This window comes from Choristoneura fumiferana, chromosome 26 (genome assembly GCF_025370935.1).
Source record: "Choristoneura fumiferana chromosome 26, NRCan_CFum_1, whole genome shotgun sequence".
NCBI lineage: Eukaryota > Metazoa > Arthropoda > Insecta > Lepidoptera > Tortricidae > Choristoneura > Choristoneura fumiferana.
The window spans coordinates 40,087-54,000 of record NC_133497.1 but is presented as its reverse complement, the minus strand read 5'-3'; the positions used below and the strand labels follow the sequence as shown (position 1 = coordinate 54,000).

The window sequence follows — 13,914 nt, the reverse complement described above, 5'->3', positions numbered from 1 at the left end:
TCGATACGTAAGCAAGCATAAGTTCCTAACACAAAATCACAAGAAACAAAGATATACACAAAAACAGAACAAATTGGAAAATTAGGCTATGTACAAAAATATTGTAAAAGTATAAAATTTATAACACAATACGTTTAATGTACACGTAGTATTTACAAGCGCTATGTACATAACCTAATCCAAGTCAAATGTAAGACTCACGTACTGACTGAAACAACCCTTGGGCGCCAATGTAACCGGCTAGCCGGTCGGAGAAATAAAAGGCGTGTGGTTACAAAATAAAAATATAATACAAAAGAAAATATATACAATTATTTCAGTCAGCACTGCTCTTGTAGATAAATTTAAAAAAACACTGGCCTGAGACTTGTAGGATAGGTAGGGAAACAGGGCAGGGTGTTGAGGTAGCCTCGAAGCGTCCAGTCGCGACGGCGATCTGCTCCGAGGCAGCAGAACGGAGAGGAAGTGGAGATGATGATTTGAATTCAGCAGGAAAAAGGAAGGGCTGCAATAGTGGCAGCCCTTATATTACAAGTAGTAGTCAGTGAAATAGCTATCACCGAGTAAATAATTAATATTTTCTTGTAAAGAAAATCAAATTTCGGCTTATGCCTTGCCAAATAGTAGAGCCCAATGACAGGAAAAAACAAAAGAGTATCAATAATTTAGAATTTAGATTTTTTTCTTCTGTAAGCGGCCAGTTGCGCACCGCGGAGGTTTGCCATGTTACAATGGAATTTTTGTAATGTGAAAATATTTGCAAGAAACTGCAAGCAAATGAAAATATGCAGTCGATGTGTGGAATGCGACAACATTGTACTCGGTAAGCGGCTCAACATTTTTTCTCTATAACCCATCAAATAATAATAAATGACCACATGCATAGCCTGTGTTGAGGTGTCATGAACACATACAGAAACAGACACAATTTTTTTACCGTTTTTCTTAATAATGAAATGGACCCCTTCATGCACAAGTTCAACTTTAACTTGACTGGTTCTTATTATACAATTAGACATTATTTTACTGATGATTATTTTATGAAGTCTTATTAAGTGCCTAAATGCCAAGTTTCATGGTTTATTATTATTAAGTATTGGTACCTTCTACCAACCGCGGTGTAGTCGTAGAGCGAAATTTCATGTAAATCTCGCACCAATTCATGTATTAATCAATGTATGTCTTAAAATTTATCAAAAACATAATTACGTATTATTTTATTAGTCTGTACCTACCTAATTTTGATATACAAAAAAAACTATTACTCAAATAAAGAAGCAAGGCACATTATTCATCCTTTTGTGCTACGTCAAATAGGTACAAATATTCACCCTGTGTCCTAGCACTGCTTGCCCTAGTGCCGCCCTGCTCCCCCCCCCCCCTCTTTTTCGAGGTTTTTGTAGTTTTTTCTTGTCTTGAAATTCATTATAAAACATTCGCATTTTGACACAATGCCATACGATAAAGATATTTTAAGACAAATTTTACTCTACGATAACTGTCGAACCGTCGACGACAATGGAACACTGTATCCTCCGTCCAATAAAGTATATGCCGTGATTGCTGAAAACATGGCATTACGCAACTCACATATTTCTGCCCGCCACGTGTATACTATTCTGAATGAAAACAGGAATGGCTTCAGAGAAATAGTTTGCAAACACTATGGCTGTACGTTACCCGCTGATAAAGTACCAAATTACGATTTAACCAATGACCGAAGCACGTGTAACCATACAGCTCTCGAAACCAGTAGTGGCTACACATCAAAAAACATACGTTTAATTTTGTCATCTAAAAACTGGTTGAAAATGGGACCAAAAAAATAAAATATCTAACGGACACTGGAAATTTAAGGAAGGCTGGACAGACATTCTGGCCGAACGTTTGTGCCAGCAACAGAGAGGCGTGGATTGCGTATTTGCGTTCAAAAATAATATTGTCACGCCGTCACCCACAGCTCGATATTACGCGCTGTTTACTGGTGTACGTTGTATTTAGCTGTCACATTCAAAATATCGAAACCACAAAGCACATTGGTAAAAAGAAACGTCAGTTAAGGGGACAACGACGTGTCAAGACTTGTCAGAAATTGATAGACGGAAAAAAACATGCTGGTACTTTCCGGAGAGAAGAGGCTAGACGCTTGAAAAAATTTGGCGGGAGCAACGTTCCAATAATCCCCAATGCCGCAGTCCTTCGAAAAGCCAAAGAGCAGCATTTACTTAAATTACATGGTTTTAAATATGCGAACGCTAATTTGCAGGTTTTATACACAGCATCTCTCTATTAAAATTTAATTGCATCTATTGGACCACAGAACAGCAGCAATTATATATTGCCAGAAGTAAAAGAGACGATAATGCGGTTTTGTCTATAGACGCATCAGGTGGCATTCATTGAAAAGCGGAGACACAAGGAGGATCCTCATGTATTTCTCTATCAGTGCATGTTGGTGGAAGGAAGTGTACCTGTCTTCCAGATGGTTTCCGCGGATCAACGGTCTCTAATAATTGCTCATTTTTCGAGGCCGATTTTGGCAAAAGGCGCACCCCGCTCGCCTATTGTTGTATGCGATTTTGGTCGTGCATTAGTAAATGCCGTAGCGGAAATATTTGGGCGCTGCAGTGATCTACAAGACTATCTGCAGCGATGCTATGACATCATTCGCAAACAATCCAGCGTTCTACCAGGCACGTATATATCAGGCTGGATGTAAGTCATCTGATCTCCATGGTGTCACGCTGGAAGTGCCTGAAAGGCAAGCTGATTGCAGCGCGCAGACTATATTTACGCTGTATTGCCCAAGCCTACCAAATGAGAGATTTTGACACTTTGTCTTCCTTCATAGACCTTAACAGCGCTATCGAAGGCACTGCATTTGTTGAGACAGAATTTAATGAAGATGCAGATACTCATAGTAACAATACTTGCTTATGTGGTAGTGCAGGACCGATAACAGCTGAGATGCTGACCAGAACTCTGCACAGAATCTACCCGCCACAGAAGTCAAGCAAGTGGTGTTACTGAGGAGCCCCTTGGCGGCGCCCACCTCGGCCTCCGTGTATTGGGAAGAGAACATCTCCGCGAGGCTGGACTCATCAACTAATCCGCAGTGCTCCTGGACCAGAGCCAGGATGAAGATATTTTGTTTTGTTTTGTCACAACCCTTGAAGAAAGTAGTTTTTTTGTTTCTCATATGTCATTTTATAGTATTTTAATAAAAAAATAATTGCAACTATAATAAATTCCTTTTTTTTTAACCCGTCGACACTTAATTATTTTTAACTGTATGATGGCATTGTCCGTTTTTTAGGACAACATTGAGGGCAATCAGTTTATAAGGTTCTTGGTAATGTCCCGTTTTAACGGACGTCCTGAAAAACCTACTTTCAGAATGGTTTTTTTTTTCTTTCTTCATTATAGTAAATTTTAATCCACAACTGTCACTAAAAACGTTACAAGTGATAGATACCTGCATTCTTTCATGTCTTGCCATGTTAAGGGTTAATACAGCCCTCTCAACGTTCGCTTCAACAAATCGTATTTCGGTTCGATCCCTCAGAAAAATTAAAAACTAAGACAAGGGTTACACGATCAGTTTGGCGTCAGTTCAGTCCATCAGTTTGCTCAGAATGACGCGAGAATTATCGTCTAACCAGTTGACTGACGGACTGATGGTCCAGAATGACAAAAATTAAATATTTTAAAATATTTTTATCATTCTGTTGTGATTGACATCAGACTGATGCCAGACTGGATCGTGTAACCGCTCGAATCATTCTCGCGTCAGTCACCGTCCGCGACGCAATGGAGCAAGACGTGCCAAACGACGAAGCGTTGCCGCCGCCGCCCGCGCCGCTGCCGAGCGCTTCACTCCCGCCACCGCCAATCGAGATAGAAAAAGAATTCATTCTCGCATTCGAGTCCTTGCCAGAGTTATGGGATAAAACCCATACTTTTTATATTAATAAATACAAGAGAAATGACGCTTTGCGAAAACTCCTCAATATATATATAAAAATTAAACCCGGGGCAACTATAGAGGATGTCAAAAAAAAAATAAACGTTTTACGGTCCAACTACAGGAGAGAGCTGAAGAAAATTATTTCATCGCGAAGATCGGGGTCTAGTACATATGACTTATACCGTCCAAAAAGTTGGACTTTCGAATATCTTAAATTTTTGGATAAATTTGAGCAGCCTGTTCCGGTAGATCGGGTAAGTAAGAACATATTTTCTATGTATAGTGTAGGTACATAATGACGACCTCTGTAGCCTAGTTGGTAGTGACCCTGCCTACGCGCAGCTGGAGGTCCCGGGTTCAAATCCCGGTAAGGGCATTTATTTGTGTGATGAGCACGAATATTTGTTCCCGAGTCATGGATGTTTTCTATGTATTTAAGTATGTATTTATCTATATAAGTATATATATATATCGTAGTCTAGTAAGTACCCATACTACAAGCTTTGCTTAGTTTGGGCCTAGTTCGATTTGTGTAAGATTGTCCCCAAATTTTTATTTATTTATAATAAGGTAGGTAGGTAGGTAGATGTTAATAACTCACAAAATAAAACAAAGTAGGTATAATGCTGTTAAATTATTATTGTATGTTCTCAATTCACTATTGAAGGTCATTTTTGCTAATTTCCAATTTACCCTCATGACTAAAGTAATGGCAGAGTCTTTCTCTTATCTGTTTGGCATCATTAGTTGAATTTCGGGTAGGAGTGGGTTCCAAATCGGTCAATTCAATATCAGTAGCTTTTGTAACTTTCCAGTTTGATGCCAAGTAGCGACGGGATTTGGTTTTCATTAAGTAGTTATGTAAATAACAGCAAGCCGTTACTATGGTTGAGGCTTTTCGTGGTTCAAAGCATATTGCCTTTTGAAATACACCGAATTTTTTTGTTATTATACCAAAAGCACCTTCAATAACTGATCTAGCTCGTGACAGCCGCCTGTTAAATTCTTTTCGCTCATTATTATTGATACATGCACTTTGTGGATATGGCTTCATTAAATTTTCCCTAGTGCAAAAGCCTCATCAGATATAAAAACAAAAGGAAAACTTTCGGTTGTGTATGGCAATGGCGATGGTTCTGGTATATCTAATTCGCCTTTACTATAGAGATCCCAGAATTTTGTGTAAAATAGGACACCACCATCCGATACTCGACCATTCGCACCAACGTCAATCATTATGAATTCCTTATTTGCATTTGCCAGTGCCATCAAGACGATACTAAAATGACCTTTATAATTAAAATAAAGTGACCCTGAGTGTTCTGGTCTTTGGATCTTGACATGTTTACCATCCAAAGCTCCCAAAGAATTCCAAAATTGATATTTATCACCAAAATCAGCGGCAATTCTTTTCCATTCCTCTTTTGACGGCTTCTGAAATGGAAAAAAATAGTAGAAGTTAATATAGTACGTTTTCTTTTTTTAGGCTAGTGATGATAATCAGAATGAAGCTGAATCTGATCAAGCTCAAAAAGAGCAAGAAGTTGCTGCGACTATTTCTTCATTCGTGGCAGCCCCACAACCACCCGCAAGACCGCCTCCTCTTAGTTCCAAGAAAAGTGTCCTTAAAACACAAAATGAATTACTGGAACGAGCATGCAATTATTTATCAGAACCCCAAGTTAGTGGTGCTCGTTCAATAGCATTTGACTGGGCAGAAACGTTAGAACGACTGACCCCTACTCAAAGATTATATGCCAAGAAGGCCATTAATGATGTGCTATTTGAAGCGGAATTGGGAAATTTGCACAGATACTCAGTTCAAATAAATGTAACATCAACCCCTTCACCTGCACCATCTCCCTTTTGCCCATTTCCACCTGAATCATCTTATCTTCCTACTCACACACAACATCTCTCGAGTACATCCAAAGCCCTGTCACAGCTTCTCCCGCACAATCTCCCAACTATATCCAAACCCCAGTCACAGCTCCTCCCGCGCATTCTTCCAACAACATCCAAACCCAAGCCAGAGCTTCACCCGCACAATCACCCATCTACATTCAAACCCCTGTCACATCTCCCACGCATTCTTCCAACAACATCCAAACCCAAGCCAGAGCTCCTCCTGCACAATCACCAATCTATATTCAAACCCCTCTCACAGCACAATCACGCATCTACACCCAAACCCAAGCCAGAGCTCCTCCCGCACAATCACCAATCTATATTCAAACCCCTGTCACAGCACAATCACGCATCTACACCCAAACCCAAGCCGCAGCTCCCGCACAACCTCCGGTCTACACTCTTCACATTCCGTCCCCATCTTCTATGTCTCAAGACAGCGAATATACAGCTGGTTCGTTATTCGCTCAATTTGAAGCGGAATAATAATATGATGATTAAATTAGTAACCTAAACAATTACATAGTGTCATTTTAATTACATTGTTGATTTGTAAGCAAAATAATAAAAATTATTAATAAATCGTTTTTTTTTACTTACCCTTATATAAGGCTGTAGGACATAAATTAATACTTCGCATGTCTGAATAATTGACTGACTGATGGCAGCAGGTGACATTACTGCAGAATATTTAAGATCTTTAATATTCCTTCCAGTAGCAAGGTATCGTAAAGTGACAGCTAATCTTTCTTCGGCGGATATTGCTTTCCTCATACAGGTATCTTGTTTTTCCAAATATGGTTTGACCATTTGCAACAGATGATCGTAGCAGGCTTCTTTCATTCGATAGTAATTTTGGAAGTCTTCTTCTTCATCCTGTTGTCGTATTTAATTTAATAAATTAAGATGCGTGTAATGTTCTCTTTTTTGTAGCTAGGTTTTCATCCATCGCTTCCTTTTTACGCGTTTCTTGAGCAGTAAAGCGATAATTATAATAGCACAGGCTCTTTTTTTCTTCAAAATATCCATGGCTTGGCAGGATCAGGTGACTCGCTTGACTGTCGTCTTCACTTTACAAATGCTGACTACGTAAGTTTTATCAGTCTGCTGTCAGTCTAGACTGAGCGTGTAACTGTGTTTTTCATCCATCATTCTGGCATCAGTCTTAGCCGGACCAAACTGATGGACTGAACTGACGCCAAACTGATCGTGTAACCCTTGTCATACACGCTGAACACCGTCACCTACGGTACGGCGTCGGCCCCATACCTGGCAACGAAGTGTCTCGTCTCACTTGCTGATCAATGCCAGGACGCTCGTGTTCGAGAAGCGATTAAACGTGATTTTTATGTCGACGATTTCTTGAGCGGTAGTGATTCAATTGACTCTAAAATTGTGCTCTAAAAGGTGTAAAAGAGGACAAAATGTAAAAAAAACAGGAACTAACAATAAATTGATATAAAAACGCACTTTCAAGATGGGAGAAAGGCAAGGAACAAGCATGGATGCAGAGGAAAATTTAACGCAAAGCAGGGATGATGAGATAAGAAAGATTTTTGACATTCTTGACATAATTATGAAGAATATAGTATTCCAGGTGCTGCTCTTAGTAGGGATTTGGCTCTCTATAAAATTGACATTGACGTGTCAGATGAATTATCGGGGGTTTTCTCATGACATTATTCACATGCCTTCGCAAAGAGAAAAATGATAAGCCGGGGCATCAAAGATACCTTTATTATATCGCTAAAGTAGGGACTGCAGAAGTCGCAATTAAAGACCTGGTATTGGAAGTAAAAAACAAAAAGATAGATTTAGATTTTCTGATTGCAACCCCGATAATAGAAATAATGACCCTCTTTAAAAGCTTTTTTGATGAAGTAAGGACGGGCGTTACCAAGTTTAAAGTTAGAAAGGGTGTGGCAACAAAGAAACGCGATTCTTCGGGAAGAATAGTTGGAAGCTCACAACGCCAAGAGTCAGAGGGGGTGCAAAATATTACGGGATACGGTTTAAACAATCAACATATTCCCCTCCTGCAAGGTATAACGATAGCCCCAGAGCGACGAACAGGCGTAGTAAGAAGCTTAGGGCCTTTAGCTCAGTGTATCCTCATGGTGCAGGAACAGAAGTATCATAATAAAGTGGCAAACGCGATACAGAACTCGCTTGCGATGCTTCCGATGGCTACTGAAATATCTAATTGTCTGAGGGACGCAAAGTCACAAGGAGCAGTGGTAGGCGTAATGAAAGAACTAGGGGACATACTTCTTTTAACAACAGCTAGATCGACACAGAAATTCTACTTCCCCCTGACGCTATTGGGTCTAATGTGGAATAAAGAAAGCAATTTTAAGTGGAGCTTTTCTGGGGCCGACATGCTAAAACGTTACACAGACTTTGTCCAAACTCACAAAGTTACTTTCATAATGAAAAGTGGTGCGTCATCCGTATCCACAACGGAAGCGGTCTTCCATGCAATGTTTGGCACTTACCTTGACGACCTAGATTCGCTACAGGCCATCACTACTAAGTCTTCCCAGTGGCAGCAACGCAAAGACCTCAATTCTGTGTTCCTGAAGAGGTCTACTTGCTCCAAAGTATCTTTCACCCCAATAACTTTCCGACTTGTGTCCAAGATGGCCCAGGCACTTCTAACAAAAGGTCTTGGAAATGTCGACCCAAGTTCTACTAGTAGACCATCCTTTTCTGGGGTACGTAAGCGTGTGTTCACGCAAGAATTTCTAAGTATTGGAAGTAAAAAACAAAAAGATAGATTTAGATTTTCTGGTTGCAACCCCGATAATAGAAATAAATAAATACGATATGTCGAGAAGAGTTTTGCTGGTAACGCTTCTCGACATATCGTATCCTGTTTAGATATTTTATTGGACACTCTTCTCAGTAAAAAATAAATTATATTCACTCATTCGAAAATAGTTTTTATAGCTCTCAGGATCTTCATCTGCTAATTCAGAGACTAACTTCATTGCACCCAATGCCTTCTTGTTAACCATCCTCGAATCCACCAACGTCTTTTTTTTCTTGATAGTCTTTTTTTAAGTTTATATATAAGCATCTCTTTAGCTACATTGAATATAGAAAAATATAGCTTTGATGCTGATGGCGCCATGGTTACTGCAATACTGTGGATTTAACGACACTATTTTTTTTACGAAATTACTTTAGCATATATCGAACGAAACTACTTTCGTGAAACTGAGTTCAACATGCATGACACTAATTTCTTAAAGGCGCTATTGACGACACCAGCCCGATTTTCAAATCCGTCACCGATTTGGTGATTGCGGCGAAGATAGAATATAAGGGGATTCAGCCTGTTCTGTATCCGGCAAACATCTATTAATTTGAGGTATCACTATTTTTTATTGTAATCCCTTTTATCTTCGCCTCCATGGTAAATTGTAGTATTTCTTTCTTCACATCATTAATATTTGAGAAAAAAACCTTCGTGAGCTATAAAGGTCTTTTATACAAAAGATCTTAAAGTGCGCCATAAGTCAGCGAGATAGAAAAAGCTTTCATTACTTTTAAAGGAGCTAGATGACGCCATCCCGATTTTTAAATTCGCCAATAATATTGTGACCGCGGCGAAGATAGAATAAGGGGTTTCAACCTCTTCTATATCCATCAAACATCTATTAATTTGAGGTATCATAATTCCTTTAACTATCGCCTCCATGGCAAATTGTAGTATTGTGTAGACAAATCTATACCAATTTTTCAATACATGTTTGAAGAGGGTGTCTATAACTATCAACATGTTTTGTCAAGCTTGTAACATTTGTTAACGCCGTGCATGTGTGAGTGCGGCTGGCATCTCACACACACCAGCACAACTCGAGGCAGTCGCGCGCGCCGCGGCTCCACATCATTCGGCCAAGGAGCGAGCTCGCGGTCACTCGCTTTCTTCCTATATAATTTTTCATAGAATTTGTAATAATTTTCATTTAATATACACGCTGTTATAACCAAGTCTGTGTCTACGTTATTCTCGAACCTGTGCCAACAGTTTCGAGCCGGATACGCTCAGTTCAAATCAACGCGATCAAAAATAATTCAACGCGATACACAAGGAAGAACGAAGAACGTATCGGCGAGGTCAAAGGAAGGGCGCGCGACGACGGGAACTAGCGGCGTGGCAAAACCGAATCAAACAAGAAGAATACACAATACAAAGACCGTAGAAACCATAATATCAAGCAAAATTATCAACCTGAGCGTTATCAATCAAGAAGACACATCCAGATCCTGTACCAGAGAAACCAAAAAAGGGGGTTTGCAGTTGATTTATGTGAGATCGTTCCGATTAAATTATTACTTACCTATTTGGGTCATATTCACATTCCAAAGCAGTAAATTTCCCTACAAAAATAACAAGTTTTAAATCTTTAAATTGAATTTCAAGACTTCATTTGTCCCATCTACTTAAAAAAAAAAAAAATCAAAAAAAAAGTATTTTCAAGTTCCTAGCTGTGTTAAATAATTAATTATTTGAACCGTTGGATATACCTATCTGCATCTAAAACCTTTATTACTTTTCAGAGGTCTAAAGGGTGTTTTGTGCCGAATTGTGCGTGCTATAAAATATCCGCCACAACAGGAGGTGATTATGGAGATGGATCCAATAGATACAAAGGTCATGGATATCGATAAAAATATCCTCACTAATATTGGAGTTGACATTGATAGCGACATTGATGGTAAGATATTATGTTTGGTATTCAATTAAAAACTTATTGTTTTTATTAGGCAAAACCACGTAAGTTCCACGTATTCGCTTACCATCAAGTATGATTACGGTCAAACGCTGGCCTATTTATAATAAAAATAGAATTGATACACTGGCGCGCATTGGGTCGATTCGAGGGTAGGCAGTTGGTAGTTTGTGCCGCAGCAGCGCGCCACCAATTATTTTCAGGTGCAGGGACTGTTGCACGTGACACAAAAAAAAAACAATGTTTGTTTGCTGTTTGGTCAAGCGACAACGAGGCCCTGAAAACTGAACTTATAGCTAGGGATAATTCATTTTGGGATAATAAAATGAAGGAAAAATTGGTTAAATTTTATATGGACTGTATGTTACCGGAAATAGTAAACCCCAGATTTACGCGAAATATGCCTATACGAGAACCAACTACCAAAGGGCCTACCGATGGGGTTACCAAAGCAGACGAACAAAATAATGTTGCATTGATGTAAGTCGTTAGTAATCAGTCACCCTACAAAGGGTCTACTGATGGAGCTACCAAAGCGGATGAACCGAACAATGTTGCATTGATGTCAGTCATAAGTAGTCAGTCAAAACCTACTTGTACGCGATATTTAAATTATAGTGATTTTTGAACTTAATTTTTTTCCTTTGCAAATGATGGCGGATAACGGCAGTGATGATATAATATCACAAAATGCTCTGGACGAAATATACAACAACACGAGTCCTCCTTTCCACGACGTGGGTCCGGACGATCCTTTTTATTTTGTACAAGATGTTGACGGGTTTTTGGAAAAAGTTGATAAAAAACGGCAAGCATCAACAGCAAACCTAGCCGGCTAAAAATAAAGCGAAGAAGACTGCAACTAAGGACCAAACGAAGAAGCTGTCGTCTTATGTTATAAAAAATGACATTCGCAAAGGACCATACTTAATAAAAATTAACATAGAAGCTTTGAACGATGGAGATGCTAGTCGTAATGTCAGTGTAGTATTTTGTATGTGATCTATGTGACGAAGTTGTTAGCGACGCGCTCATGTTTATTTTAATTGTATTTTTAAGAGGGTAGTGTTTTAGGCACACCCGCCGATTTTTTTGTGTCGGCGCCATCTTGCCAGTCGTCTGTTAACTGTTAAACGTGAGCCTGACCGCACGGCTACCCTGTTATTACCTTGTGGCATTAAATTGTGTTTAAGAAAGTCTTCGCCTTTTTATCTACGTACACCATCAAGCATACTCTACAGAAGTTTTAGTCACTACTGAATACGTGTTAAGAAGAATATTAAGAAGACTAGATGAAAAGTAAATAGCCTGTATTTGAAAAAGGATATACTCCAAATTGGTCCACAGAAATATTTACTATAGCTAAAGTTCAAGACACTAACCCGATTACGTATATCATAGAAGATACTAAAAATCGGCCTATATTGGGTTCATTTTATTCGCAAGAATTACTCAAGCCCAAGTATCCAAATATTTATCTCGTAGAAAGAATTTTAAAGAAAAAAGGAAACAAATTATATATTAAATGCCTTCACAAGTAAATAGTTGGATAGATAAGTCAGGTTTTATTCCTAATCTATATTGAACAAAGACACGACACGAAGTGTTCGTGCTAAAATATTTTAAAATTCCATGATGCCGAAGCTTAGATCAGCCAAAAAAACTCGGAAACCGAAAACAGTTCCTGTTAAAAAAGTAAAAAATGGTGCCGGATTAAAAAACACTTTCAAGAAAATTATTTCTATTACAAAAAGTTTAAACCAATGTAAAAAAGCTGCTATAGAGTTAGCTATCGCTGCTGCCCGAGAATTGGCTTCAGAGTCAAACACATCTGTTAACGTTCCTCGAGTGATACTCGTACCAAAAGTTGAAGGATTCCTACCTTTAATACCAAAATTTGCCGGATTGACTGCTGCAGGAGGCTTAGCAGGCGGAGCGGCTGGAATCGCGAAAGCAGTAGAAGCAATAAAAGCGACATAACCAGAAAATGGAAGAATTGTGTATAGGCGTGGCTAAAGATATGTTAAAGAACATGGAAATGGATTAAGCATTTATGTGAATAAAAAAAACTAATGGCAAGTCTACTCAAAAGAGCGCTTACTAATTTCGATATACTGAAATATGCTAAAACTATTCCGCATTTTAGAGGAGTGTTCATGAGGGATCAACTACCATCCAGTCCACTGAAAAAAAAAAAAGTGGTATTATAAATCTTGATTATTCTGAAAACTGGCACTCATTGGGTAGCCTATGTAAAATTGTTAATTATGTGGAGTATTTTGAAAGTTATGGTAATTTAGAACCACCTGAAGAGGGCGAATCAAAAATTCTGAGCTGGCTGTTTATGAACTTTTTAAATTATTATTTTTTTTATTCTGAGCTGTCATTGTCATGTAATATTTGACCGTTACTTTTATTCTAATCGTGCCCATCATTACGTAGTAAATTGATATTTTGTGAAACAAATCGACTAAAACATCACATTATGGAAAAAAATTAGTTACGTGCCGTGATAATGTACTTGTGTATGAAAAATATGACTACCAAGGAATTTTTTTTGGACATTCAGCAAACTGTGGGCACTGATGCTTTACCCTATTCCACTGTTGCTTACTGAGTTTAAAAGAGGCAGATCTAGGTGTGAAGACGACCCCCGCTCCGGCTGTCCATCTACCTCAGTTAATGCACAAACCACTTAAAAAATTGAGAAAATGGTTTTGGAAGACAGGCGACTAACAATGAAGTATCTAGCAGAGATAAATCATACGTAGCGCTAGATCACACACGCACGAGTGGTCGAAACGCGTGCTTTTCTTATTTTGGGAAGGAATAGTGTGAGCTTGAATAGAATGCAAGAGCCAAGACTACGGGACGGTTGTGAAACCGAGACCAACGAGCGTTAGAATTATACCAACAATGACTACCAATACGCCTGCGGCGCTTGAACCCATTCAGGTGCGAAGACATCAAAGAGCCGTTACCAAGATTGTGCGTCTGCACGTGGAACGGGTACTTAGAAGTTACCGACGAGACAGAAATGGGAATGGCTTTGTTTGCGGTTGAAGGAGCTGAATCGGTTTTGAAAACTGTGACAATTCCGTTCAATGAAACTACCCGGGAAAGGGACACGCGAGTTGTGATTTTAAAGAGAGACATGGCTGATATCACCGTCGGCTTTTTCCGAAAAGGTAAAGATGTCACCGTACTTGACCAAATGCTACGTCACTTAACTGATAAAGGAGTTGAAGAGTATGTTACTGAGTATGCTCTGCTATCACAGCTAGCTTATAAAATACACAG

At 39.0% G+C, this 13,914-nt stretch overlaps 1 protein-coding gene and 1 long non-coding RNA gene across 2 annotated transcripts; one reads left to right on the top strand and one right to left on the bottom strand.

The window, feature by feature from the left end:
- Nucleotides 1-1,376: 1,376 nt before the first annotated feature.
- On the top strand, nucleotides 1,377-6,484 carry LOC141442943 (uncharacterized). Its single transcript, XM_074108140.1, has 2 exons — nucleotides 1,377-4,221; nucleotides 5,454-6,484. The coding sequence occupies exons 1-2, from the start codon at nucleotides 3,811-3,813 to the stop codon at nucleotides 6,387-6,389; spliced, it is 1,347 nt and encodes a 448-aa protein (XP_073964241.1). The 5' UTR covers nucleotides 1,377-3,810; the 3' UTR covers nucleotides 6,390-6,484.
- Nucleotides 6,485-6,594: 110 nt separating this feature from the next.
- LOC141442953 (uncharacterized) lies at nucleotides 6,595-10,214 on the bottom strand. The gene is made up of 2 exons (XR_012452993.1): nucleotides 8,371-10,214; nucleotides 6,595-7,275 (listed from the first exon to the last, which is right to left on the bottom strand). It is a non-coding gene; the product is annotated as an uncharacterized lncRNA (long non-coding RNA).
- Nucleotides 10,215-13,914: the final 3,700 nt, after the last annotated feature.

Coding starts and splice junctions, on each gene's coding strand:
- LOC141442943 (XM_074108140.1), top strand. CDS start 3,811: ATGGAGCAAGACGTGCCAAACGACGAAGCGTTGCCGCCGCCGCCCGCG. Junction 4,222..5,453: donor AGCCTGTTCCGGTAGATCGG/GTAAGTAAGAAC, acceptor TTCTTTTTTTAG/GCTAGTGATGATAATCAGAA.